General features: G+C 51.0%; 3 protein-coding genes across 8 annotated transcripts; 2 read left to right on the top strand and 1 right to left on the bottom strand.

The window, feature by feature from the left end:
* Nucleotides 1-12410, top strand: GLB1L (galactosidase beta 1 like). 3 transcript variants are annotated; one of them, XM_061187578.1, is made up of 18 exons: nucleotides 1-221; nucleotides 1591-1717; nucleotides 1899-2065; nucleotides 2321-2471; nucleotides 2966-3026; nucleotides 6812-6906; nucleotides 7005-7179; nucleotides 7268-7326; nucleotides 7430-7551; nucleotides 7661-7701; nucleotides 7899-8017; nucleotides 8333-8407; nucleotides 8527-8616; nucleotides 8747-8860; nucleotides 9149-9280; nucleotides 9768-9983; nucleotides 10147-11484; nucleotides 11585-12409. In XM_061187578.1, exons 2-17 carry the CDS (start codon nucleotides 1649-1651, stop codon nucleotides 10408-10410), a joined length of 1950 nt encoding a protein of 649 aa, XP_061043561.1. In that variant the 5' UTR covers nucleotides 1-221; nucleotides 1591-1648; the 3' UTR covers nucleotides 10411-11484; nucleotides 11585-12409. The 3 variants fall into 3 exon arrangements, with proteins under 3 accessions (XP_061043561.1, XP_061043562.1, XP_061043564.1); XM_061187579.1 differs by having other exon boundaries at nucleotides 1579-1717; XM_061187581.1 differs by lacking the exon at nucleotides 8747-8860 and having other exon boundaries at nucleotides 11585-12410.
* ANKZF1 (ankyrin repeat and zinc finger peptidyl tRNA hydrolase 1) lies at nucleotides 10506-17288 on the bottom strand. The gene is given in 15 exon segments (XM_061187582.1): nucleotides 10506-10855; nucleotides 11083-11168; nucleotides 11297-11458; nucleotides 11590-11738; nucleotides 11847-11978; nucleotides 11981-12277; nucleotides 12957-13082; nucleotides 13247-13517; nucleotides 14127-14274; nucleotides 14368-14477; nucleotides 14873-15066; nucleotides 15188-15290; nucleotides 15512-15624; nucleotides 16527-17061; nucleotides 17237-17288. Coding segments are annotated over 14 exon segments (2163 nt in total). The 5' UTR covers nucleotides 16675-17061; nucleotides 17237-17288; the 3' UTR covers nucleotides 10506-10731.
* ATG9A (autophagy related 9A) lies at nucleotides 17267-26958 on the top strand. Of its 4 annotated transcripts, XM_061187576.1 has the most exons (17): nucleotides 17267-17437; nucleotides 17715-17783; nucleotides 18423-18480; nucleotides 18896-19027; nucleotides 19149-19192; nucleotides 20046-20110; nucleotides 20909-21070; nucleotides 21262-21403; nucleotides 21638-22386; nucleotides 22467-22620; nucleotides 22726-22905; nucleotides 23310-23558; nucleotides 23760-23938; nucleotides 24040-24157; nucleotides 25038-25260; nucleotides 25458-25603; nucleotides 25888-26958. In XM_061187576.1, exons 4-17 carry the CDS (start codon nucleotides 18925-18927, stop codon nucleotides 25891-25893), a joined length of 2520 nt encoding a protein of 839 aa, XP_061043559.1. In that variant the 5' UTR covers nucleotides 17267-17437; nucleotides 17715-17783; nucleotides 18423-18480; nucleotides 18896-18924; the 3' UTR covers nucleotides 25894-26958. The 4 variants fall into 4 exon arrangements, with proteins under 4 accessions (XP_061043559.1, XP_061043558.1, XP_061043560.1 ...); XM_061187575.1 differs by lacking the exon at nucleotides 17715-17783 and having other exon boundaries at nucleotides 18426-18480; XM_061187574.1 differs by lacking the exon at nucleotides 17715-17783 and having other exon boundaries at nucleotides 17268-17437.
* The last annotated feature ends 181 nt before the right edge of the window (nucleotides 26959-27139 follow it).

Below are 27139 nucleotides of genomic sequence, written 5' to 3'. Positions count from 1 at the left end.
CCGCAGTATCCTAGCAACCGCTGCGCACACAGACGATGTCTGGGCGTGGAGCTGAGAAGCCCGGGGCTGGCTAGGCCTGGGGGAGGACGGGTCCCAGGACCCGAGTGAGGGTTCCACACCTGGCCTTCAGTAGGGGTCAAGACGCAGGCATCTACGCCGAAGGGGAGCAAAGCCGGGCTCGGCCCGAGGCCCTCCAGGACCTCCATCTCCCAATGCCAGAGGTAGGAGGCGTCATACTTCCCGCGCACTGGGTAGCCAACTACGGTCCAGCCCGAGGTGGATGCTGAGAGGGGCGGGTGCTGGCGGCCTGGACCCCTGGAGCTCTGATCAGTACAACCTTGAGGGCTCTGGCTTGTATCACATTACCGTAGTCTCAGTGGTTAAGAGCTCAGGCTCTTGACAGACTAGGGTCTGAATCCTGTCTTAATAGCCTATTAGCTGTGTGACCTGGACAAGTTACTTAACCTCTGGGAGGCTCACTTTCCCTCACTGTAAGATAGGTATAATAGTACCTAAGGTTAAGTGCATGAACTGTGAGGCCAGACTGCCTTGTTGAAATCCCAGCTCTACTAAACTAGTTGTGTGACCTTGAACAGGCTACTTAATATTTGTATCCTTCAATCTCCTCATCAGTAAAATGGGAATGATAATCATCTGCCTCATGGAGTTGTTTGAAGATTAAATGAGAGGTAAAGTGCTTAGCACAGTATTTGACACATAGCCCTCAGCAGTGTCAATAAGCAGAAATTAATAATAATAATAATATTATCCTGGTCCTCACATCCCAGGCTTGGGACTGTGAAGGCAGGAGTAATGGAAATTCACAAATTCCCAAGCCTTGGAACAAAGCAGTTGTCCTTGACGTCTCTTGCCTAAGCGGGCAGGGATAAATTGGAAAGGGGTGCACATCCAAAGAAAATAGGATGGCCTAGATGGTCTCTTTTGTTGAAGCAGGACAGGACTCTCCAGGAAAAAGATCCCTCTTGTAATCTGGTCCCCCCCCACCCCCTTTCCTCTGGTTTCCCTTGGTTCTGAACCTGTTTCTGACATTCATCTAGATTTAACCTGCTATGTGCCGGGCCCTGTGATAGAAGCAGAGGATTCAGGATGGATAAGACTCTCCCCACCTTCAGGGGGCTCAGTGTAGTAGAGCACTGCTTCTCAATCTTTATTTATTTGGCTGCGCTGGTCTTAGTTGCGGCATATGGGCTCTTAGTTGTGGCATGTGGGCTCTTAGTTGTGGCATGCGGGATCTAGTGCATTGGGAGCACAGAGTCTTACCCACTGGACCACCAGGGAAGTCCCTGCTTCTCAATCTTGAGTTTGCTTAGGAGCACCTGGAAAACTTGTCAAAATACAAAATCTGATTCTATAGGTTTGAGGTAGGATCTGAGACTCTGCATTTCTAACAAGCCCCCAGGTGAGGCTGGTGAAGCTGGCTCATGAACTGCACTTTGAGTAGCAAGATGTAGAGGATTTTACAAACTAGTAGAGTAGCGGGTAGCTGCAGGCTGTAGACAAAGCCCAGACTAATTCGCCTGGCAACTTGAGGTGGTCTCCGCCCACTTGCTCGCTGAGGTTCCCTCCCAGGAATCCGCCACGTGAAGGTCGGACGACCGTCTCTGACTAGAAGAGCCCCGAAAGCGCCATGGCTCCCAAGAAGCTGCTCTGCCTTCCCTCCCTGCTGCTGCCACTCCTGACGCTGCTGCTGCCCCAGGTAGGATGAGAGTATCGAACCAGCCGGCTGGGTGCGGGGAGACGGGATCAGATCTGGCGGAGGAGAGAACGAAAGTGAAAACAACAGAATACTGGGAAGGGCTAGTTCCATCTCCTCTGCTCTTGGCAGACGCTGACCCCCGACTCCAGATCACAGCTGAGCACCGTCTCTCCCCTTGCAGGCAGACACTCGGTCGTTTGTAGTGGATCCGGATCATGACAGGTTCCTCCTGGACGGGGCCCCGTTCCGCTACGTGTCTGGCAGCCTGCACTACTTTCGGGTACCGCGGGTGCTTTGGGCAGACCGGCTTTTCAAGATGCGAATGAGTGGCCTCAACGCCGTACAGTTGTAAGAAGTGCTCCCGAGAGCCATGGAAGGGTGGGATTTACTCTTCCTACCACCCCCTTAAGAAGGGGATCAGGACAGGAAGACTGGCTGCGTATGAGAGGGGTTCTAGCTCCAGGGCCTCCCAGCCAAGGGTGGGAAAGGGTGGGCCAGGACCTCCTTCCAACAGCTTCCTGGAGATTCCCTGCAAGGCCTGAGCCCATAGGCCTCCCCGGCATCTCCCTGCCTTGGGCCCTTGTTAACCTCTTCCTTTCTCAGTTATGTGCCCTGGAACTACCACGAGCCGGAGCCTGGGGTCTATAAATTTAATGGCAGCCGTGACCTCTTTGCATTTCTGAAAGAGGCAACTTTAGCGAACCTGTTGGTCATACTGAGACCAGGACCTTACATCTGTGCAGAGTGGGAGATGGTGAGTTAGTTGGAGAATGGACAGAAGCAAAGCCTCCCAAGTGCGGTTCCCAGACTACTCGCATCTGCCCCCACTCTAGGGCCACTTCCATCACTATACTCAACTTCCTCCCTTCTTATCTCCCCTACTCCACTCCCAGACAACAAAGCCCAGTCACTTCTTTTTTTTTTGGGGGGGCTGCGTTGGGTCTTCGTTGCTGCACGGGCTTTCTCTAGTTGCAGTGAGCGGGGCTACTTTTCTTTGTGGTGTGCGGGCTTCTCATTGCAATGGCTTCTCTTGTTGTGGAGCACTGGCTCTAGGCGCACGGGCTTCAGTAGTTGTGGCATGCGGGCTCAGTAGTTGTGGTGCACGGGCTTAGCTGCTCTTCAGCATGTGGGATCTTCCCAGACCAGGGCTCGAACCCATGTCACCTGCATTGGCAGGCGGATTCTTAACCACTGTGCCACCAGGGAAGTCCCCCACTCACTTCTCTGTTTTCCTTATGTTTGTCTCAGGGGGGTCTCCCAGCCTGGTTGCTTCGAAAACCTAAAATTCATCTGAGAACCTCAGATCCAGGTGAGTTGAGAAAAAAAAGACTTGACACAGAAAAAAGCAAAGGACAACAACAAAATGGGTCATTTGAGTGCCCAAAACAGAGATCATTCATTCAAATATTTACTGTTTTCATCATGCGCAGCAGAATGCTAGGAACTGGGGGACCAGACAGACCCAGTCTGGGAGAAACATTAATTTTAAAAAACCCCAAACTTATAAGATTATTTAAAAATACTACACAAGAAAATAGACAAGGAGTTGAGATAGTGAATAACAGGGCCTCTTTTGGGTAGGAAGGCCAGAAAAGGCTTTCCTGAGAAGATGACATTTCAGTTACTCTAGGGAAGGGAAAGCACCGGTCATATGAAGAGTGAGGTGAGAACGACCAGGTAGAGGGAATGACGTATTTTTTTATAATTAATTAATTCATTTATTTTTGGCCGCACCTCAGGACTTGTAGGATCTTAGTTCCCAGACCAGGGATTGAATGGGCCCTCAGCAGTGAAAGTGTGAAGTCCTAACCACTGGACCGCCAGGGAGTTCCCGGATATGGTGTCTTTTAAGGCCCAGAGATAGGAAAGAACATGGCATGGTTGAGGCCAGCATGGCTGGAGCACAGTGGGTAAGGGAGAGTAGTATGACAAGAAATTGTAGATAGACAGGGACTGTTAATGCAGGATCTTACAGGCCACTGTAAGGGGTTTGCATTTTATTATAAGCATAGTAGAAAGTCATTGAAAGAGTTTAACCAGAATTATCTGATTTGTTTTTAGATTACGTTAGCCTAGATGTGGAAAATGGATTGAGGGGAGCAAGGGTAGAGGTGGAGAAACTTAACTGGGAGACTATGATTGTAGCTGAAGAGAGAGATGATGGCTTCTGGACTGTGATAGTGGTGGAAATACAAAGAAGAGGGCAGAACTGAGCTATAGGTTGGAGATAAAAATCACCAGGACTCTACTGACAGATTTTGATGAGAGGGGGAGGGGTGGGGGCAGTGTGGGTAGGATGAGGAAAGAAAGGAATCAAGTTTCTGGCCAGTCAAGATGGTGGTGCCGTTTATTGACTTAGGGAAGATAGAGAAGACAAGGGGTGGCAAAAGAACAACTTTTGGGGAAGAAAAAATGGTTCTGTTCTGGTCATGTTAAATTTTTATCACTCAAGGGAGGATATTAAGTAAGCAATAGTATGTGTGAATGTGGAGCTTAGGAGGAGATCTGAGCTAGAGGTATAAATTTGGGAGTCATCGGTGTAAAGATGGCATTTAAATCCATGCGTACTGAGACATCACCTAGGGAAAGAGCGTGAGAAAGAAAAGATGAGATGCCCAATATTTCAAGGTGTTTGGATTTCATTTCAGGTGCAAGTAGGAAGTCATTAGAGCAGGGAATAATTCTATCTGCTTTACACCTTTTAAAAAGTTTACTGTTTTAAAAAGGTCAAAATTCCTTATATCTGCTGGGGACTCTCCAAGTGCTGTTTCACTTCTTAGGGTGCTGGAGAGCTTTATGCCACTTATAGCATTTCTGAAACTCAATTGACTATGAAATACATTTTAAATGATAAAGTATTGATGGAAAAACAACATGCAATCTCTTTTTCTCAAGAAAACCAGTGACCTCTTCATTGCTGAATCCATGGTGATGTCGCAGATCTTATCCCCCTTGACCAGTCAGCAGCATTCAGCCCAGTTGATCACTTTGTCCTTTGAAATACTCTTCTCACCGTTTCCATGATACCACACTTATTTGGTCCCTGCCCCTCCCCCTACAATCTTTCCGACCAGTCCTTCTCAGTCTCTTACTGATCCTTCTCCATTTCCCTTTCCACTAAATGCTGGGGTGTGTCAGGGCTCAGTCCTTGGACACTTCTCTTTTCCATATATATTTACTCCCTTTATGATCTCATCGATTTGCATGGCTTTAAATTCCATCTGATAGCTAATGATTCTGAAATATGTATCTCCAGTCAGGACCTTCCCTCGGCTTCCAAAAACATATATCCAACTGCCTACTTGACTTCTGCATTTGGAGGTCTAAAAGGCATACTGATACAACTAAGTTCCTTCCAAACCAGCTATTCATACACTCTCCCTGTCTCAGTTAATGGCAAGTCCATTTTCCAACTGATCAGGCTAAACACTGTGGTGGAATTTTTCACACCTGTCTTTCTCTCAGGCTCCTCATTCAGTCCATCAGAAAATCCTGTGAGCTTCACCCTCAAAATATATTGAATTCAATTACTTTTCATTGCTCCCATTGCCACCACCCTGGTCCAAACCACCTCTCAGCTGGACTACTTTAATACCTTCCTAACTGGTTTCCCTTCTTTGCTCCTCCCCCATGTAGTCTATTCTTAATTCAGCAGTCAGTGTGATCCTCTTTAAATATGTTTAAATATATATTTTAGATCATGTCATTTCTCTGTCTAAACCTCTCCAATAGGTTCTCAACTCATTCAGAATACGAACCATGGATTCCTTAAAATGGTCTATTAGGTCCTACCTAATTGGCCCCGTCACCTCCCTGACATCCACTCTTCTCCCCATTGTTCATGCTGCCTTCTCTGCTGTTCCTGTCTTGAGGCCTTTGCACGTGGTACTGCCTCTATCTTCCTGCAGAATGACCTCGCTGACGCCTTCCCTGGGCCACCCTCTAAAATTTAAGCTCCCTTCGCCCCACCATTTTATATCCTCCTTCCCTGCTTAATTTTTTCTCCTTGGCATTAACACACTACATATTTTACCTGATTATTTAATTCACTGCCTCCCTCACTGGAAAGGAAATTCCACAAGGACAGAGATCTTTGTCCATTTTGTTCCATTCTGTATCCCTAACACCTAGAACACTGCTTAGTGCATAGTGAGCACCCATAAATACCTGTTGAATGAGAGTTAATGTATGCTTGGATTAAAGGAGGCAAAACAACCTGGGCCTCCTTTATACAGAACACAAAATGTAAAGGAATTAAATATTTTAAGAATATAAAAATACCCTCTAAAATATCTTTCGTTGACTCCACCTTTGAGAGTCCGCTATCTGCTAAGCATTGTCTTCAATGACAGGGATGCAGCAAATGAACCTGACAGACAAGGTTCCTGCTCACTAGTGGGGGAGACCAACAGGAAATAATTACAGAAATAAATGCTTAATTATAATTTGTTAAGCACTCGAAAGGGAAGTAGGAGTTGATGTGAGAGTGTGTAACAGGGGGATCTACCCTCATCTAGGATATCAGAGGTTTTCTTGGGGAAGTGAAATTTAAGACCTGAAGCCTGAGTTGGAGTTGCTTAGGTAAGGAGGCAGAGGTCATGCATGAGTCTTCTGAGGGTGAGTCAACAGAAATCACCAATAAGAGTTGAGAATTTAAGGCATGATACCTAATATAATGATCTTTCATTTGATGACTTAAATCTCCTGGACTGTCAGTTACATCAGGGTGTAGGTCAGAGATTCTACACTTTTGTAAACTCCCATGCTACTTCATAGCAATCTCAAGTATATATGATTACATAATAACAGCTCCATGTGATGTGTTTTAACATTTTTCTTACATTTAAAAAATGAATTTACAAGAAATACTGCTGTTTCCTATGCTCAAATTTCATTGCCATGCAACTATACAAGTGCTTAGGGTTCAGAGATTCTTCTGACAAGTCACTGCTTCCCAGACACAGCTGTGGACAAGCGGGATGCAAAGTGCAGCCCAGAGTTCAGGCAGCACTGAAGTTGCTAGCACTGATGCTAGGGGTGGGGGCTGCAGAGGTGGTGGTGCCCTGATGAGCAGAGCACTGCCCCTTCCTTTAGACTTCCTTGCCGCAGTGGACTCCTGGTTCAAGGTCTTGCTGCCCAAGATACATCCATGGCTCTACCACAATGGGGGCAACATCATTAGCATTCAGGTACAAGTGGAAAGTTGACTGGGTTAGGGGAAGGAGGTGCCCGTGTCCTTAATTTCTCCACCTCATAGCTGACCTCCACTTTTCCTTTCCCCTGGCAGGTGGAGAATGAATACGGTAGCTACAGGGCCTGCGACATGAGCTACATGAGACACCTGGCTGGGCTCTTCCGTGCACTGCTTGGAGACAAGATCTTGCTCTTCACCACAGATGGCCCTGAAGGCCTCAAATGTGGCTCCCTCCAGGGACTCTATACCACTATAGATTTTGGCCCAGGTCTCCTGAGCAAGGGTTCGGAGTGAAGTCTGGGGAAGGGGCACCTGTTCCACGTTGCTTATCTTTCACCTTTGCCTCCTTTCTGCAGCTGACAACATGACCAAAATCTTTGCCCTGCTTCGGAAGTATGAACCCCGCGGGCCATTGGTGAGGAGCCAGAGGGGAGGGCAATCAAAGCAGGTGTCAGCGTGGGAAATGGGTTGAGCTTGGTTCCCATCTGGCTCACAGCTCCTTTCACTTCACGCTGTAGGTGAACTCTGAGTACTACACAGGCTGGCTGGATTACTGGGGCCAGAATCACTCCACACGCTCCGTACCAGCTGTAACCAAAGGATTAGAGAACATGCTAAAGTTGGGAGCCAGTGTGAACATGTAACTGGAGACACCGGGGCCAGCATGAATCTGTAACTGGGTGCCGGGGATGAAGGTTAAGATTCAGTGGGTCAGCTTTTACCTTTCCCCCTGCTCTCCCCCACTTTAGGTACATGTTCCATGGAGGCACCAACTTTGGATACTGGAATGGTGAGTCCAGATGATCCCTGGGGTGGCAGCAGGGAGGCAGCAAGGAATTAGAATCTGCGGGCTGCACAGATTAGGATTCTAGAAGCTGGATATGGCTACTGCTGCCCCTTCTGATAGCAAAATCCTCTGCATGCATTTCTTTGCTTAGTGCCTATCACCTGAAAGATATATTGAATTAATTAAATTGGTTTGACCAGGTGCTGATGAGAAGGGACGCTTTCTTCCAATTACTACCAGCTATGACTACGATGCACCCATATCTGAAGCAGGGGACCCCACACCTAAGCTTTTTGCTATTCGAAATGTCATCAGCAAGGTGCCCTACCACTTCATTAAGCAACAAAGGCTTTTATTAATTTGGGGGGAGGGAGTACCCAAATTGTAAAGGGATCCCATAAATCAGTGGTTGTTGTCTGGGCCAGAGAGCCCTCTGAGCACCCTATGGCAGCATTTCTCACCCACCCAAATGGGATTACCTGGGGAGATACACACAAATATGTGTAAAATTACAGAATCTTCATGACCCCTGAAGCCCTTCCCTGGACCCCCAGTTAAGAACCCTGCATTAGGGTCTTGGAATAGGGGTTCTTTGTGTGGTTTTCCTATGGCTCCTGAGAGAATTTGGGCTCAGTTCCAGGAAGTTCCCTTGGGACCTTTACCTCCCCCCAGCCCCAAGATGATGCTTGGACCTTTGAGCCTACACCTGGTAAGCTTCTCCCCATTACTCTCTAATTCTACCCCTTTATTCTCTAAATAGCCCAGCCTGTCCTACCCTCTATTCTGAAAGTTCCCTCATATTTTGATACTTTCCCCTTATTCTAATAGGATGGGAATTTGCTGGCTTTCCTAGACTTCCTATGCCCCCAAGGGCCCATCCATTCAATCCTGCCAATGACCTTTGAGGCTGTCAACCAGGTAAAGCATAATCCCCCATCCAGTGGGTATGGCAACAGCTATACCAAGGGTTCCCTCAGCTATGCATCTTCCCCACAGTATCCTTTCTTATCTCTCAGCACAGCTTATAAACTTATTCTTACACACCCAGGACCATGGGTATATGTTGTACCGGACCTATCTGACCCATACTGTTTCTGAGCCAACACAATTCTGGGTGCCAAACAATGGAGTCCATGACCGTGCCTACGTGATGGTGGATGGGGTGAGAACCTAATACCAGGCTATCTCTGAGCCCATTTCCTCTCCTCCCCAGCACACTTTAGTCTTAAATTTCCCATATCTACCTTTTCCCACTGCCTGCTCACATTTGAGGGGATAAGCTGGGATGAGGAAGCGTTTGACTAAGGATAAGCTTCCATTATGAATGGATAAGTGACAGAAGGGCTACATTCTCTTTGCCCTCTAAATCAGTGTCCTAATGTGGCTTCCTGTGTGGTGGCCACAGGCTAGATGCTGAGCTCCTCCCTTTCACAGATACTCTTATCCACAGGTGTTTCAGGGTGTTTTGGAACGAAATATGAAACGCAACCTATTTTTGACGGGGAAAAAGGGGGCCAAACTGGATGTCTTGCTGGAGAACATGGGGAGGCTCAGTTTCGGGTCTAACAGCAGTGACTTCAAGGTGAGCTAGCTATGACCACTCCCTTGCCCCCATACTCTTTTTTTTAAATTTCATTTTTTAAATTTAATTAATTAATTAATTATTTATTTATTTGGCTGCGCCAGGCCTTACTTGCTGCATGTGGGATCTTTGTTGCGGCACGCGGGATCTTTTTTAGTTGCAGCATGCAGAATCTTTAGTTGTGGCATGCGGGATCTAGTTCCCTGACCAGGGATTGAACCCAGGCCCCCTGCATTGGGAGTGCAGAGTCTTAACCACTGGACCACCAGGGAATTCCCTACCCCCAATATTCTTATTGACCGAACTCCCTTGGAAAGATAGGGGCCTAATGGAAGATAAACAAGAGCTATGTCCTTAGGGCTTAGGCAGCAAAGTAGCAGCTTGTGGGGATCTGGACATGGCCACTAGTTGCATCCCAGGGCTTGAGTAGGGATAGTTTGGCCTTAGAACTTAGAGAATGATGAATTTTCATTTGCCTTCTTCACAGGGCCTATTGGAGCCACCAATTCTGGGGCAAACAGTCCTTACCCAGTGGCTGATGTTCCCTCTGAAAGTTGATAATCTTGTAAAGTGGTGGTTTCCCAACCAGTTGCTGAAAAGCTCACATCCTCAAACTCCCTCTGGCCCCATCTTCTACTCTACAACCTTCCCAATTTTAGACTCAGGCGGGGACACATTTCTCTTTCTACCTGGATGGACCAAGGTATTGCTGACGGTGAGGGGGGGCTGGGGAGTACGGTGGTAAGAGAGGAAAATCATGGAAGGAGGGAGAGCAGAAATTATTTCTCTGATTAGAAACCCCAAAGGGGATAATTCTACCCCTTTGAGAGCTGATCCTTTATATTCCTCTCCTTCCTCCTCCCCAGGGCCAAGTCTGGATCAATGGGTTTAACTTGGGCCGCTACTGGACAAAGAGGGGGCCACAACAGACCCTCTACGTGCCAAGACCCCTGCTGTTTCCTAGGGGAGCCCTCAACAAAATCACGTTGCTGGAGCTAGAAAATGTGCCTCTTCAGCCCCAAATCCAATTCCTGGATAGGCCTATCCTCAATAGCACTATGCATAAGACATACATCTATTCCCTCTCAGCTGAAAGTGCCTCTGAACCGATGGAGTTAAGTGGGCACTGAAAGAAAGGTAACCCTTGGACCTGGGACATGGAGTGGGCAGGATCCCTTGGTGCTAGCCATGGTGACCATAAGGAAACAAAGGCCACAGGTCTGAATGTAAGTACAAGTGCAGTTTCCTTGCCAAACTTTATTGTGATTAAAATTCCAGAGACAGTACCAGCTCCACACACCTCTATGGCCCTGTCTTTGCCCTGGTTCCTCAATGTCCCTCACGCCAATCTTCCAAATACTCTCTGGTTTCGTGGGGAAGAAGAAACCTAGGGCCAGTGTGTATGTGCCCTCTCAGAGCCTAGAGCTGGCCCCAGGTGGAGCTGTAAGAGATCAGGAAGAGGGCTTCCCAGCCCGACAGCGATGATCCTGGAGGCAGCGTGTGGAGCGGAAAGAAGTCAAAGTAGTGAAAGGGAATGTGAGGCCTTGGAGGGATGTCCCACAGCTCCAGCGGCGTCTGAACAAGAGGAAGAAAAATGGCTGGAGAGGTATCCCAGAAACTTTCTAATCCAAGCCTTCCCTATCCCTCCTCCTGCCACTTCTGTTTTTATTCCAAAGGTTCCCAGAGCATCTCAAATCCCCTCAAAAGCCTTTCTGAACACTGAGCGGGCATGCATTCTACTTGTACAGAATGGCCTCTAACTCATCACAACCTACCCACTCACGCCCACCCCCTTTACTTACCGAACGTTGATGATGGCAGGGTCGGGGACCTGAGGGGTAGGGGCTCCCAACTGGGCAGCCAGTCGGCGCTCTGCAGCCAGAGCTCCCTGAGGGGAAGAAAAGTTGTGTTAAGGACAAGGCCCCAGTGGTGCAGAGGGTACCCAAGAAGTGATGCTGCACACTGATCAGACCTCTAAGGAAGCGTTGCTGGGGAAGAAAGAACCTCCAGCCTCACCTTCCCTCAGTCGCTGAGGGCAGCAAATCTCCGCTGCTCTTCCTGCTCCCGCTTCTGCGCCTGCCGCTTCCGCTGCCGCTCTTCCTGGTGCCGCCGGGCTGCCTTCTGCTCCCTTTTCCGAATGGCCTGCAGCCCCTCCAGGGCTGTCAGTGGCCCTGGCACCTGGAGGATTTCCGGGAAGGTATAAGGTAAGACCTATACAAACTATCCTTGGTAAAACTGTAAGAAAACAGAAAAGATCTAGCCAGGATCTCTGATGCCTTCCCACTCTGCTGCTTCCTCTTCCAGCTGACCTGAGCTTTGCTGTAATCATAAGCGTCTGGATTCTTCTCCATGAACCTCCAGAACTCATTACGTGTTGATTTGTCAGCTGCAAGTGTGTACGGTGGCTGGGTCCGAGAGTCCCTAGGTGCGAAAACCCAAAAAATGAGTTCAACATCACCTGCCTCCTGCTCCTCCCAACATCACCCAAGCAGACCAGGGGAAATACTGCCAAGTAGCTGGTGCCAAGATCATCGTCAGGAGGGGTCGGCACAAGGGCCCTTACTACTTACTGAGCCTCTCCCAGCTGCGGCAGCTGCGTGCAGGAGGGTGAAGCCACCAGAGCCCAAGGGGGCACTGAGCAGAGACAGAACTCCAGGGTCTAGGGGGCTGGCAGCTAGCCGGAGCTTCAGCATTCCCCATCTCCAGCTCGGCAAGCAGTCAAAAGCACATCCCAGAGCTCTGGCTGACCAGGGGACTTGGCCTCATCTGGGGAAGGCCCCAAAGGGGCTGACTCTGAAAAGGCCTCATCTTCTTGAGGTTGCTGGGAAAGAGTCATTTGCGCCCCAGCCTCCAGGTCTTGGTTTCTCTCCCTCTTATTCCTTTTTCTCCTCCTCTGCTTGGGCAATACCTCAAATTCACGAAGAACCAGCGTCCCCAGTGTCACCTCTACTAGCTCCAACTCTACCTGGGAGCCATCCTCTCCCTCTGACTCTGAACCTAGGGAAAAATTTGCTATGTTAGATCCATCTAAGGAATAAGCAGAGGGTAGAAGGTTGTGGGCTGCCCCAGATGCATAAGAATGTATATAGAGAGATAATCCAGATCACTTGAAATAAAATTGTTTGTATTTTGTCACCCAAGATAAAGTAGCCCATCAAGAGCTGAAGCCATTAGTATCACATGCAGAAATGAGGCTCGCAGCCCAGATAAGGACAGGCCCAGAAGAAGCTACGCAGGGACAAGAGTCCCTGGACACTCCCAGGACAGCCTTAGGGTGGTGCCCAACAGAGGAAAGCGCGAGCAGGGACAGCCATGCAGGCCAGTGGTCTGCAGCGAGGCAAGCAGCCCTTAGCCCAAACCAGAGCATCCAAGAAGACAGGTAAATTATGTAAGATCCACACAACACACATTCAAGCATCAACTTCATGCTAAGACTTTTCAAAGTACTAGGGATACATCAATGAACAAAAGAGATGATAGATTTGGAAGAGTCACAAAACGTGTAATTGCTACCACATACCCCACCTATAAACAGACCTGTGTGAGTGTGTGTGTAGTATATAAGGGTTTACCTATAAATAGCGAAGTGAATAAGTTATGAAAGTAGGGGATTTACCACTGCAGTTCTAGGACAGACCCCGAGAGAGATTTGACAATTGCCAGATGGTGCTCAGACCCTGTTTGGGAGCTTCCTCATTCCGCCCGAGTGCCTCATTTTCATCACTGCGGACCTTTCTTTCTTCCTCAATGGGCTTCCTTTCTCTCATTGTCTTCCAGTGTGTCTGAGGTAAATCCAACCTGTCTCCCGGGGGTCTTCTCCTGCCATAAAACAAAAGATGGTTCTCAAATTTAGCTGAGAAGACAGCCCAGGTTTCTCTCAATGAAGATGCCATCGGACTGCAGTACGAGGGCTAGAAAATCATCTGGATGCACAAATGAGAAGCCGAGGCTTGGGCTGGGAGGTACGGGAAGGTCTAGGGAGTCTGGGGATCTGGACAGAAGGCTCATCATGGACATGCAAGGTGGTCAGCTTATGGAGCACACGCTGTAGCTCTTGGAAGGTGGGTCTGCGGGTAGCGAGGGGGATAACCCAAAGTCGGGGATCCCCACGTTGCAGGGGAGCCTCACGGCCTCCAAAGAACAAGGACCGGCCAGAGTGGGGTGCACGCATCAGTATCGTCCCAGCCTTCTCCAGCACCTTAGCCCAGTCTGGCCCTGCCAGCAGGTCACGAACATCCTAGAGAAGAAAGTAACTCAGCCCTGCATCTCTTCACTTGCTACTTTTAAATCTCCAACCAAAAAATGACCCACAGATCATGTGTAGGGAATGGGAGGTAGAAGATAATGGAGGGGGCTTCCCTGGTGGCACAGTGGTTAAGAATCCGCTTGCCAATGCAGGGGACACGGGTTCGAGCCCTGGTCCGGGAAGATCCCACATGCCGCGGAGCAAATAAGCCCGTGCACCACAACTACTGAGGCTGCACTCTAGAGCACTCGTGCCACAACTACTGAAGCCCATATGCCTAGAGCCCGTGTTCTGAAACAAGAGAAGCCACCGCAATGAGAAGCCCGCGTACCGCAACGAAGAGTAGCCCCCACTCGCCGCAACTAGAGAAAGCCCGCGCGCAGCAATGAAGACCCAATGCAGCCAAAAAGAAAGAAAGAAGATAATGGAGGGAGAATGACAGGACTAAGACTCCTGGGCATTCACCCCATTCTACCTTCATCTACCCAAAAATAACCAAGACGGAGGATACAGGAACCAGCCTCCCTACTGTAACGTTTAATCAGTTGAGAGGGAAAAAGTGTGGATTAGAGGAGCACCAGATCTGGACACTTAACTCACCTTATATAGCATGGCTTCACTGTAGCGCCTCAGGTTGGCTCCAGCAGAGCAGGAAGCCGCACCCCGGGCATCCCGAAGCCCCTGGGCTGTGCCCCACTTGGCCCGCACTGTGTAGCGGTGAAAGGTTTTGTGTGTCAACACTTCTTGTCTGTAGACAGCACAGACTCAGTACTGGAAACCAGCTGGTACTCCCAGGCTACCAGGATCCATTCCATCCTTACCCCATGCAGCACCCTCTCACCCTTGGAAAACAGCACCAGCAAAGTGCCCAGCGGCAGCCATGAGCACCACGCAGTCCCTGGGACCTCCACTTTGCAGGTTCTGTAGCAGCAGTTCTTCTTCTGGGGGCACCTGGATGACGGAGGAGCAGCACAAACATATCTGTGGCACTTACTGACAGCAAGAAATAAGTGCCAATGCTAAGTGCTTCACATGCATCATCTCTTTTAATACAACTTATTTGTCTCCATTTTACAAATAAGAAAATTTGAGGCTTGTGGAGGTAGTCAAGATCAAGTGGTAGAACCACAATTCAAACCTAGATTGGTCTATTTCCAAACTTAATTCCATTACACTTGACCCTTCTAAGGTTCCAGCCAGTTCAATCCAAGACTGTGCTGTCAAGTGTGATACCCACTCCCAACAGGAAGGAAGGAAAGAAGTGAGACATGGACTGTGCTGAGGGAAAATCTAGGCTGAGTGTACAGAAGGCTGGAGCTGACCACACAACCTGTGCTGGCACTTGCCTGGCGAGGGCCTAGGACACAGCAGTAGGCATAAAGAAACTGGCCCTAGGTATTTTGGAAAAGAACCCGATGGGGGTGGAAGCCTCGGGGTCGGTTAGGCTTCTCAAACTCAGCCCTCTCCTCATCCAGTATCTGCAAGTCCTCCTCACTGGCTAAGTCCGAGTCTTCTGATCCTGAGATGCTGGAAAGATCTCCTGAGAACATGAGATAACGCAAGTTTGGTGCCCCATCTTTGACCTTTCCTCAAGCTCCTAAACTAGGGTCTTTCTCCATCCCCATGACCTATCCCCACACAGGTCTCCCAACAGTCATCACCTGTGGAGCTCTGCTTTTCAAAGTCCAGGGCAGACAGGAGAGGCTTGTCCTTGAGATGCTGCTTTAGGTTAAACTGATGCCAGTCAAGCTTATAATGTTCCCTCTAGTAGGAGGCAAAGAAGGAAGCACAGTGTGGAAGCATGCCCCAGCCTGGCCTTTTATGGTATCCAAGACCTCTAACAGAAATCCAGGAAGTATGACCAGGTAACACTAACTTTCTTAGTTAAAACATGGAACTTTATTAATTAAAGACAAATGTCTACCTCTCCCCACCCACCATTACACCTTTGCTTCCACCATTTAGCTCTGTACCTGGTCTTTTACCTGTTCCTGGTGGTTCTGGAAGGTCTGGTCACAGGTTGAACAAAACAACTTCTCTGAAATATCCAGAGGACCCTGGAGTGGTTTTCTTTCTGGGCTTATTCTCTCCCCTGAACCTAAATAAGGGGAGGGTAAACAGAGGTAGAAAAGGAGCCCAAATCCACGGTATCTAGGATTACATTCAGTGTCTGATATACAAAGCAGAGGAGGATACAAAAGAAAGAGATGGCATGTCCTTGCCTTCAAGGAATTTACAATCTAGTAATAATGAAACGAATAGCACAGCAATCACTTTATACAATAAATATGCTTCTGAAAAAATGTACGTAAAATGAATATAAATCAAACATTGTATGTAAATTAACCAAAGGGATTGTTTAGAGAAATCCTAGAAAATGATTTCTGGTAAGGTTAAAATTCTTTTTAACTGTGCAAAAATCACTTCCCAAGTGCCACTTTTTTAGCTTATATTTCCAATTACAGTGTGCAGTTTGTTTTTTTAAAAGGTACAAGAGAAACAGCCAAACTAAAGCTGTATGAAACCAAGAGTAAGTTGTTTTATATTCAGCAAGAAGGAATGATTTGATTGGAATAGTTAAATTTAGACTATGTCAAGGAATTTTGAAGTGTTTTTGCAGGCAGTGGTGGTAATGTCATGAGGCATAAACAATGGCAAGAGATTTGTTTGGAGACAATTCAGGAGCCTGTTCTAGAAATCCAGAGATCGAGTGAATTTTTTTTTTTTTGACCAAAATATAGACTTTAATTTTACACGTACAAATGTTGCCTTAAATTCATAACAGTTAAGAAACATATACACAAACTTCAGCTTAAATGGAAAAGTAAAAAACAAACACTCTGCAGTTGGGGGTTGATAAATTTTATCCAGTAGAAGGAGATGTCAACAAGGGCTCCTAAGCTGGGAAACACCAATAAGAATGTGTTCCCTGAAGGAGCAATAAGCTCCAAAGAGCCCTGTCACGTCCCTCACGGGTCCACCCCAAACCTTCCCAGATACCTGGACACGAAGTCTGCAGAGCCTGGGCCAGAGCCTCCCCGGGAGCGTGGCTCACCAGGCGCAGGCCCTGAAGGACCGGAGTATCCGCCTTGAGGTCAAACAGGGAGACCGACACAGACGCCTGGGCTGCAGCTGGAGCCGGCGACATGGCTGAGCAGAAAGGCGGTTAAGAAACAGAGCTCCCCAAAGCAAGATCCTATGCCGCGTCTCCCGCCAGCATGACTTGGTCTCCCCCACGCCGCAAGGCACCACGGCCCTCACCGTGGTGCCAGGGGTTAATACGTCACCCCAGCCCGCTTTCTCACACCACCCAGTCTCAGACCACACAAGAGTGAAATGGGGGCGCATTCAGCAACCAAATCCAGTCCAACAGAAGTAAAATCACTGACGTTCCTTAACCAACCGCTCCTCATGACCCGTGCGACGACCTCCAGCAGTGACTAAACCGCGTGAACTCGTCCCCGCCCTCAGAAGCTGCCCCAAAGGTCCCGGGGAGCGGAGTGACACAGCCGTCTATAGTTCGAAGCACGGATTTCTGCAAAAGCACAACAATCTCGTCACTACGGGGCAGCGAAGAGGACAAAAGGCGTCGCCCGCACCCGAACCCCGCCCCACGTAGAGCGCACAATTGGTCCCCTGACTTCCAAGGCCCGCCTCTAGCCTTTAGTCCCGCCCCAGACGCCGAGATTGGCCGTCGTGTCTCCACCCACCATGTTCATTGGTCAGGCTAACTGCGGGTGACAGTGAGTGGCAGACGCCGGGCCTACTGCTCCGGGTCGGGCTGAGCCCAGCGGAGCCGACGGAGCCCCTGAAATCACCCGGGTCGCCGTCCGTGAGGTGAAACGCGAGACCGGATACCGAAATCTCACGGCCCGGGTCGGGCCTGGCCAGGGGTGCCCTCGGAGCCCTAAGTGAGCTCGCTGCGAGTAACCAGGGAAGGGGCGCCGCGGGCGGGGCGGGGGCGCGCAGCCGGAATGTTTTGATAGCGGGGGCGCGCGGACGGGGGCGCGCGCGAGCGACGGGGCCGCGCGCAGGGTTGTCCGCTGTTGGGAGCCGAGCCCTTGGCCGGGGGCCGGGCGATCTGGGGGCGCGCTGGGCTCGGGTCGTGGCAGCTGGGTGTAGGGAGGCAACCCAGCCCACCTGCGGGTATCGGCTGTCGGACTGGATCGATTCCTCCAACGTTCGCAGGAACCCCTGAGCCCAGGCCCGGCTGGCAGGGGCTCTATGGGCCCTGGGTCTACACTGACCCAGTAAGTGGTGAGTTCCCTGAGGGCTTGGTCAGCTTAGGACCCAGGGTTCTCACTAACCCAGGGAATCCCACCGGGGCCTGGCTGGGCAGGGCTCCACAGCCTCGGGGTCTGCACTGACTGGTTGAGTGCCACCTAGATCATGCCTGGCTCCAGGACCAAGGCAACCCACAGTTCACCCAGGATCTGGGTCTACACCGACCCAATCAGTATATCCCATCCAGGAACTTTGCCTGCCTGCTGGGCCTTTAGGGCTAGGGAAGCAAGGGAAGGAGTTGACCAGAAAGGTCCTCTTTAGAAAAGACTCTCTTCTTGGCTTTTGGGTTTGGGGCTTTGTGGACCCTGAACGGTCCATCTAATTTCTGAGGCTGAAGTGGGGCCATGGAGAAACAGTCCAGCCCTGTACAGACTCAGTCTCCACAGGTTCATTGAGCCACTTCTTGGGACCCTAGAGTTGAATGAGTGGCCGTGTATAATACAACCAGAGAAAGTACGCATAGCCCTAGGCTGGAAGGGTGCCTCTTTCCCACTGCAGCCTCCCTGCCCCTTGCTTGGCCGCCCCTGAGTGTGGGGCATGGGGGGGTGGTAGGGTTGGGTTTATTTCTGTTCCCACTCCCCACTCTCCGGGGCCTGACACCTTCTCCTCCAGCAGCTGCAGAGCCAGGGCATCGAGGGCTGGAGTGGAGCAGACACTGCCCATGGAGCTGGTAGGGCCATGTGCTTATCTCAAACCTCTGTTTACAAAGTGCTTCCAAACTGCTAGTCTCTTGGGAGACCAAGGTTTCTCTAGGAGGGGAGGGGGAGGACGCCTTCTCTCCAGTGAATAGAAGATGAAGCAGACCCCCCACAGGGCCAGAATCTGCCTTCAGGCCAGCAAGGCCTCGGTAGACACTCAATAAAGGCTCTGGGAATGACTGACCTCATTGGTCAGTGAGGGCCTCCCAAGCCCTGAGCTTGCTGCTCTCCTTGGGTTACTGCTTTCTCTGCCTTTGATCCAAGAAGACTGGTAGTGGAGACCAAGCCCAGGATTCCTTCTCACTCATTTCTGGTCTAGTAGGCAGGGGAGAAGATGAACAGCACCAGGGGTCTGAACCTGGGTCTCTCCTTCCTCATTACCCCCAGGTGGACAAGGTGGACAGGGGGCGGTGGTGATGGCGCAGTTTGACACTGAATACCAGCGCCTAGAGGCCTCCTACAGCGATTCACCCCCCGGGGAGGAGGACCTGTTGGTGCACGTCCCTGAGGGGAGCAAGTGTGAGTTCTTGGACATGACGGCCAGAGCTGGGGCTTGGGGGGAGAATTGGTGGAGGAACACTGAGGGAGCAGGGGCTTCCACTTCTTCAGGGCTCTGACGTCTCTGCTTCTGTACCCACAGCACCTTGGCACCACATCGAAAACCTTGACCTCTTCTTCTCTCGAATATCCTTTGTGTCTCTGTGTTGGAGCTCTGGGACCGTTAGCCCCTCTCTAAGCCAGGCCCCTGATGAGAAGTCAGTGTGGGTTTGGCTCTAATCCTTTTCAGGCACCTTGAGCCTGAAAGAGGCTAGAGAAATAATGATCATTATAAATAATGATACCTCACATTTATCAAGAGCTACGTGCTTTGCATTTTGTAGTGTTAGTTTATAAGGAACCTCTCTCTCTAAGGGTGATTCTCCTTTTTGATGGTATGCTAATAACCATAATAATTAATGTCATTTGACTTATTCTGTGTCAGTTCTGTGTTAAATACTTTATATGCACTATCTCAGACCTAATAATCCTATGAGGCAGGTGCTATTATTCCCAACACACCACTACAGACAAAAGCTTAGAGAGGTTAAGTAACTTGGCCAAAGTCACACAGCTTGAAAGTCATAGAGCCAGGACTTCAGCTCAGGTATGTGACACCAAAGTCTGTACTTTTTTTTTTTTTTTTTTTAATTTTTTTTATGCTATGTTGGGTCTTCATTTCTGGGCGGGCTTTCTCTAGTTGTGGCAACCAGGGGCTACTCTTTGTTGCGGTGCACGTACTTCTCATTGTGGTGGCTTCTCTTGTTGCGGAGCACGGGCTCTAGGAGTGTGGGCTTCAGTAGTTGTGGCTCACGGGCTCTAGAGCGCAGGCTCAGTAGTTGTGGCGCACGGGCTTAGTTCCATGTGGGATCTTCCCGGACAAGGGATCGAACTCATGTCCCCTGCATTGGCAGGCAGATTCTTAACCACTGCGCCACCAGAGAAGTCCCTGTGCTCTTAATTGCTGTCTATACAGACCACTTTTTCTTAACAATTACACGTTTATAATCTACACCAGAAGAATGGCTTCACTTGTATGCTCATCGGGGAGATCTTTGAGCTCATGTAAGTATAAGAAGGGATGGACGATGTGGTGAAGGAATACATTTCAGTGTTTCCTCTCTTTGAGCTCAACGCCTGGCCCAAACCGCCAATGCAAGTCAGTCCTAGGCTCAAAACTCTGCAAACATTTATAGTTTAAGGACTGGGTGTGACACCATTTTACAGCCTTATCTTTTTTAATCTCGCTTATAGGGAAAGCTTTCCAAGTCCTATCTCTTCCACAAAGAGAAGTCAGACTTGATCATTTCATCAGAGCTCCAGTGGAATGGGCATGGTTCAGGCAGGAGGTGTCAGAGATGCCAGCCACTTACTTGAGAAAAATGTCTATGTTCTGCCCTGGTTGCACCTTAGGCCTGCTGCTGAGTAGAGAGCCTGCTAGGAGGAAGGAGCCATATGGCTTTGCCAAATGTCAAGGGGTTGGGAAACCTTCCCTCCGTAAGCAAAGAGTTCAAATCCGCAAAGGGCTTCTAACTACCATCTCAAAAGGAAATCAGGTACTGGGGACCACAGACCACAAATTAAGACCTTTGAAAGAGTCCAGCGAGTGGCGGCAGAGATTACTATGAGGTAGAAAAGCAGGCTGATTCTGTGGTGCCTGAAGCTAAGAGCAAAAAATAAGAGCTGGCTTGGGTCTCCTGGGGCCAAGCAGTAGAGAGAGCCCACAGGGAGTTCTCCAGCCCATTTCCCCAGAAGCTGCTCCCTAATCTTGGTCTGGGGCTTCCAGACTCTTCCTTTTTCCCATGTTATTTCACTGGTATCTCTCTGACTCTCGGACTGCGCCCTCTCTTCCCAACTCCCCAGGCAGTTCCTCTTTGTGGTTGCCTTCACCACCTTCCTGGTCAGCTGTGTGGACTACGACATCCTATTTGCCAACAAGATGGTGAACCACAGTCTTCACCCTACCGAGCCTGTCAAGGTTACTCTGCCAGATGCCTTTTTGCCTGCCCAAGTCTGTAGTGCCAGGTAAGTGCTGCAGTTCAGAGGGCACCAGAGCCTGTTGTTCAGCTGGCAGGTGGGGAATGGAGTGGAGTGTGAGGCAGTAACATTCCCCAGAACACAGGCTCAGGCTCAGCCTCTCCAAATCCTTCAGGACAGCAGCATGTCTGCCAAGGCTCCTCAAGGGCCACTCCTCCTCCCCTTCTTTTCCCCACCAGGATTCAGGAAAATGGCTCCCTTATCACCATCCTCGTCATTGCTGGTGTGTTCTGGGTTCACCGGCTCATCAAGTTCATCTATAACATTTGCTGCTACTGGGAGATCCACTCCTTCTACCTGCATGCTCTGCGCATCCCCATGGTGAGACTGGGAAGTTGGGCAGTTACAACCACAGGCCAGGACGTCTTCTGCAGCTTGGGAAGTGGGGGGGGTTGTATTCCCGGGTATCGGGCAGCCTCACCCGTCCTTGGCAGATCAAGGAGCATCCGGTTAAAGGCTCCACTCAGAGGACCCCTGAGCCTCACAGCTCACGCAGGGCAAGAGGCCGAGGCAACAACCCCACCTTCCATCCCTCGTCTCTTCCCCGCCCCATAGTCTGCGCTTCCATACTGCACGTGGCAAGAAGTACAGGCCCGGATTGTGCAGACCCAGAAGGAGCACCAGATCTGCATCCACAAGCGTGAGCTAACAGAGCTGGACATCTACCACCGCATCCTCCGTTTCCAGAACTACATGGTAGCACTGGTTAACAAATCCCTCCTGCCTCTGCGCTTCCGCCTGCCCGGTCTCGGGGAGGTTGTCTTCTTCACTCGGGGCCTCAAGTACAACTTCGAGCTGATCCTCTTTTGGGGACCTGGCTCTCTCTTTCTCAATGAATGGAGCCTCAAGGCTGAGTACAAACGTGGGGGACAACGGCTCGAGCTGGCCCAGCGTCTCAGCAACCGCATCCTGTGGATTGGCATCGCCAACTTCCTGCTGTGCCCCCTCATCCTCATCTGGCAGATCCTCTATGCCTTTTTCAGTTACGCCGAGGTACTGAAGCGGGAGCCAGGGGCCCTGGGAGCACGTTGCTGGTCGCTCTACGGCCGCTGCTACCTCCGCCACTTCAACGAGCTGGAGCACGAGCTACAGTCCCGCCTCAACCGAGGCTACAAGCCCGCATCCAAGTACATGAATTGCTTCTTGTCACCTCTGCTGACACTGCTGGCCAAGAACTGCGCCTTCTTTGCTGGCTCCATCCTGGCTGTGCTTATTGCCCTCACCATCTACGACGAAGACGTGTTGGCTGTGGAACATGTCCTCACCACTGTCACGCTCCTGGGGGTCACCGTGACCGTGTGCAGGTGGGCCAGGGGAGCAGGTGGGAGCAAGCCAACTAGCATTCCCGGGGGCTTATGTCTCACCATGACCCTGATCCCACTAGGTCCTTTATTCCGGACCAGCACATGGTGTTCTGCCCTGAGCAGCTGCTCCGCGTGATCCTCGCTCACATCCACTACATGCCTGACCACTGGCAGGGTAATGCCCACCGCTCGCAGACCCGGGACGAGTTTGCCCAGCTCTTCCAGTACAAGGCAGTGAGTGGAGTTGGAGTTAGGGCCTGCTAGAGACTGGCTGATAGCCCGGTGGCGAGGGCTGGGCTCTCTCCTGCTCTCTTGTGACCCTGATCCCTTCCCTTTTAGGTGTTCATCTTGGAGGAGTTACTGAGCCCCATTGTCACACCCCTCATCCTCATCTTCTGCCTGCGCCCACGGGCCCTGGAGATTATAGACTTCTTCCGCAATTTCACCGTGGAGGTCGTTGGTGTTGGAGATACCTGCTCCTTCGCTCAGATGGATGTTCGCCAGCATGGGCACCCCCAGGTATTAGGAAAGGAGGGAGGCAGTTGGCCAGAGGTGATGCTGGCATATACAGTGTCTTTGGGCAAACTGCAAAAAGGCACCCTTCTGAGCCAACAAATCACAAAAAGGCAGCCCTGCCTTGGGGGCAACGCTGTACCAGGGCACACACTGCTTTGTAAACAGGAGCCTGGGCTCGATTATAGCCTTAAACTTGCACCCTTGGCCAAGCTCCCCGAAAGGCACAAACCAAGCAGCTAGCCCGGCATGTGGCCACTCGTGGGGTGGGCACCAGGGCCCCTGGACAAGATACAACAGTGCATTGTGGTCTCTGTCCTCCAGGGGCAAGGCCTCCCCACTAGCAGGAAAGGTACAAAAAGGGTTCCTGTAAGGGGACAGTCCTGTTCACTGCAGCCTCCCTTGTACAGTGGCTATCCGGTGGGCAGACGGAGGCATCAGTGTACCAGCAAGCCGAGGATGGGAAGACAGAGTTGTCGCTCATGCACTTTGCCATCACCAACCCCGGCTGGCAGCCACCACGTGAGAGCACGGCCTTCCTAGGTTTCCTCAAGGAGCAAGTTCAGCGGGACGGAGCAGCTGCAGGCCTTGCCCAAGGGGGTCTGCTCCCGGAAAATGCCCTCTTTACGTCCATCCAATCCTTACAATCTGAGTCTGAGGTGCGTTCCTAGGGACTGGGAGATGACAGGAAGAGTGGACTCCAGGAGCTGGGACATGGGACGTGCGCATGGGGCGGAAGGGCCTACCGGGTCAGTTTCCTTCTGTCCAGTCTGTGCTACTGGGTCCTAATGTGCAGAATACTGGGGGACCCAGAGGCCTCCCTATGCCCTGAGAATTCTACCCACCCTTTTCTTTCATAGCCACTGAGCCTTATTGCAAATGTGGTAGCTGGCTCATCCTGCCGGGGTCCCCCACTGCCCAGAGACCTGCAGGGCTCCAGGCACAGGGCTGAAGTCGCCTCTGCCCTGCGCTCCTTCTCCCCTCTGCAGCCTGGTCAGGCTCCCACAGGCCGGGCTCCCAGCACCATGACAGGCTCTGGGTGAGTAGAGGTGGGCCATGAGAGGAGGGCATGGCAGTAGCCCCCAGCAATTTGTGTGGGTCTCAGAAATGTTGATGACTGCTGTCTGTGCTGGGGGGCAGGGTGGATGCCAGGACAGCCAGCTCCGGGAGCAGTGTGTGGGAAGGACAGCTGCAGAGCCTGGTGCTGTCGGAATATGCATCCACTGAGATGAGCCTGCATGCCCTCTATATGCACCAGGTGAGTGGGCTGGAAGGGGCAGGGTCGTAGAACCAAGGTGGCAGCTGAAAACAGAATAGAGGGTTTTAGATGTGAAGCAAGACCTGGGTTCAAATCTCTTCTCTGCCATTTACCTGCTCTGCAATCTCCATTCCCACATATATCCTCTTCCTATCCTTTTTAGCCTAGCTTACTTTCACCCAGGGCTTTTCCGCACTTGTGGTTTCCCCTGCCAAGAATCTACTTCCCTGACATATCCACAGGGCTCCCTCCTTCTCATTCAAGTATGCTCTTTCTTTCCCCATGAGACTACCTCTGGCCACCCTGAGTAAAAACCTCCCTTGCCTTCCCTCCTGAACCTTCCTGTTCTGTTTTTCTCTCCATAGCATTTAGCACCATGTGACATTGTATTTTTCCCTTATTTATTTGTTTATTATCTATCCTTCCCCACTTCACCCAAGTATATAAGCCCCACAGGAGTTGGAATTTTTGTCTATTTTGTTCACTGCTGTATCCCTAGCACCTAAAAGAGTTCCTGGCACTTAGATTCACAACCAATTTGTTCCAGAATCAAATGACTGGGGAAAATGAGAGCTATTACAATCTATGCACAGGCTTGTTCCAGGGATCTGCCAATTCACAACCAATTTGTTCCAGAATCAAATGACTGGGGAAAATGAGAGCTATTACAATCTATGCACAGGCTTGTTCCAGGGATCTGCTGAGAATTTAACCTGTAAGATACCATGTGTATGTTACACATTATTAACACATCAGATACTCTGGGTCAGTGATTCTAGGCGAGGCAGTATAAATAGGAACTGGCCGATACCATGGTGGAGGGTAGCTATTTCAGACAGATATTCTTCTGTCCCCAACTAATGAATCCCCCACTTCTCAGCTCCACAAGCAGCAGGCCCAGGCTGAACCTGAGCGGCATGTGTGGCACCGCCGGGAGAGTGATGAGAGTGGGGAGAGTGCCCCCGAAGAGGGGGGAGAGGGTGCCCGGGGCCCCCAGCCTATCCCCCGCTCCGCCAGCTATCCCTGTGCTGCACCCCGGCCTGGAGCTCCTGAGACCACTGCCCTGCAGGGGGGCTTCCAGAGGCGCTACGGAGGCATCACAGGTATCCACTGGGAAGGACACAGAGTCTTCAGGGAAGGGTGGTCCTTCTGGGGCCTCTAGGGGACGAAAGAAGTCAGAGGGACCAGACCCAAGGAGACTAATCCCTCCCCCGCACCTCCACCTACCCCCAAAAGCCCCAGAACCCTTCTCCTCGTTCCTGTTTGTGTTCATTCTAAGAGTATTTACTTGTATCTTTAGATCCTGGAACAGTGCCCCGGGCTCCCTCTCACTTCTCTAGGCTGCCCCTTGGAGGATGGGCTGAAGATGGGCAGTCAGCATCAAGGCACCCAGAGCCCGTGCCTGAAGAGGGCTCAGAGGATGAGCTTCCCCCTCAGGTGCACAAGGTAAGGGCTTCAAGACCCAAAAACAACTGCCAGAAGCAGTAACTTCCAGGCTGAGGTCAAAGCTTCTCATGTGAAGGGAGGTGGGCCTCTCGGGCAGAGATACTGCAACTTCCCCACCAAAGTACACTTCCTTTTCTTCCCTCACCTGCTGTGAAATCCAGGACTTGATTTTTCCTTTGCTTACCTCCTCAAGAATCAAGTTTTCCGTTTCCTTTATCCAGGCTTCTGCTGTGTAAGCAGATAGCTGAAGACTATCTCCATTACCAACCCTTTTCTCTCCACAGGTATAGACGAGGCTGAGGAGGGTCCCTATGCCCCAGGATGGAGGCCACCGTTGCCCTGCCATCCCATCCGCCTGCCATGGAGGGCTCCTCTGAGTGTTGCCTGGCCCCACGTGTGTGGTGTTTGTGTGTCTGTGCCTGGCCAAGGAAGGTGCCAATGCTGGGCTCGCCACAGCCCCAGGAGAGAGATTGGGGGCCTAGGAACCAGGGCACACAGGACTCTAGCCTCAGCCCCAGGACACCCCTTGGCTCAGAGTGTGGTGCTAGAAACTGGTCCCCAGCCCAGCCCCAGTACTGCCACCTTTGCACCCACCCCTGCAAGTCTCCAGAGGACTGCCCATCACAGAAGCTGCCAAGCAGGGAGAACCTGTGCCAACTGTGGAGTGGGGAGGTGGGGCCTCACCCTCAACCTCTGCAGCCTCCCTCCCCGCACCCTGAACAGATGAGCAGCTCAGGCTGTGGCCCTTACCTCACCCCCAGTTCTCTCCCAGTGCTGCAGCCTGCTCACCTCTCCCCTGCTTCCTGCACATTACTGGCATGTGTGCCACTTGCTCCTGTTCTGTTCGCTTGTTCCCCTTCTGTTCAGCTTTTGCTTTGTCTTGGTGTGGCGGCTTTAGCTCCTAGCTCCCCTCATGCTATCTTTTGACACTAAGCAGGAAGTTTCTAAATTGCAGGAGCAGGATGGAAATTCTTTGCTGCCCTCTCCAACTTTTAGGATGGGCCCCTCGGGAGACTGAGGCCTTCCTGGCCCCTATTGCTGCTTATTGTACCCCCCCACCACCTGCACATGGGATGGACAGAGCTGGAAGTGTGCCCTCGACTGGCTGTCTACCAGCAAGAGAGCTCTGGCCTGCATCCCACTGTCCCTAGAGGGGGATGGAGGGGCGACAGGACGGCTTCGCTTTGGGCTGCCGCATTGCATGCTGGGACCCAGCTCCTTCCCTCCGCCCCACCCCTCGCCCACCTGCGGTCCGCTGCGGGTGAGCGGTGAACTACGCTGCCCGAACTTACAGCGGAGTGGGGTGGGGACCGTGTACAGCTTGACAACCCTTAATAAAGAAGGGATTTTGACCAGGTCGCGGCTTGTTGTCTCGAGTGGCCAAGGTTCTGGGGGCAAGCGGGGTGTGGGGTGTGTGTGAACCACCCAGGTGGCTGGGGACCGGGTCGGCCCTGTGGGAAAGCTGGCCAATGCAATCGCTTGGATATACCGACCTAGTGGGCGAGCAGAGGGCAGCTTCCGATCCCTGGTTCCGTG

The sequence above is a fragment of the Eubalaena glacialis genome, chromosome 1, assembly GCF_028564815.1.
Source record: "Eubalaena glacialis isolate mEubGla1 chromosome 1, mEubGla1.1.hap2.+ XY, whole genome shotgun sequence".
Taxonomy (NCBI): Eukaryota; Metazoa; Chordata; class Mammalia; order Artiodactyla; family Balaenidae; genus Eubalaena; species Eubalaena glacialis.
The sequence above is the reverse complement of the archived record's forward strand: the minus strand, read 5'-3'. Positions and strand labels throughout refer to the sequence as shown.

Excerpts from the sequence above, each read along its gene's own strand:
- GLB1L (XM_061187578.1), top strand. The coding sequence starts at position 1,649 with ATGGCTCCCAAGAAGCTGCTCTGCCTTCCCTCCCTGCTGCTGCCACTC. Across the intron at positions 3,027-6,811 it reads TCTGAGAACCTCAGATCCAG|ACTTCCTTGCCGCAGTGGAC; the intron begins GTGAGTTGAGAA and ends CCCTTCCTTTAG. Across the intron at positions 7,180-7,267 it reads CACTATAGATTTTGGCCCAG|CTGACAACATGACCAAAATC; the intron begins GTCTCCTGAGCA and ends TCCTTTCTGCAG.
- ATG9A (XM_061187577.1), top strand. The coding sequence starts at position 18,925 with ATGGCGCAGTTTGACACTGAATACCAGCGCCTAGAGGCCTCCTACAGC. Across the intron at positions 22,387-22,466 it reads GTCACCGTGACCGTGTGCAG|GTCCTTTATTCCGGACCAGC; the intron begins GTGGGCCAGGGG and ends TGATCCCACTAG. Across the intron at positions 25,261-25,457 it reads GCGCTACGGAGGCATCACAG|ATCCTGGAACAGTGCCCCGG; the intron begins GTATCCACTGGG and ends TTGTATCTTTAG.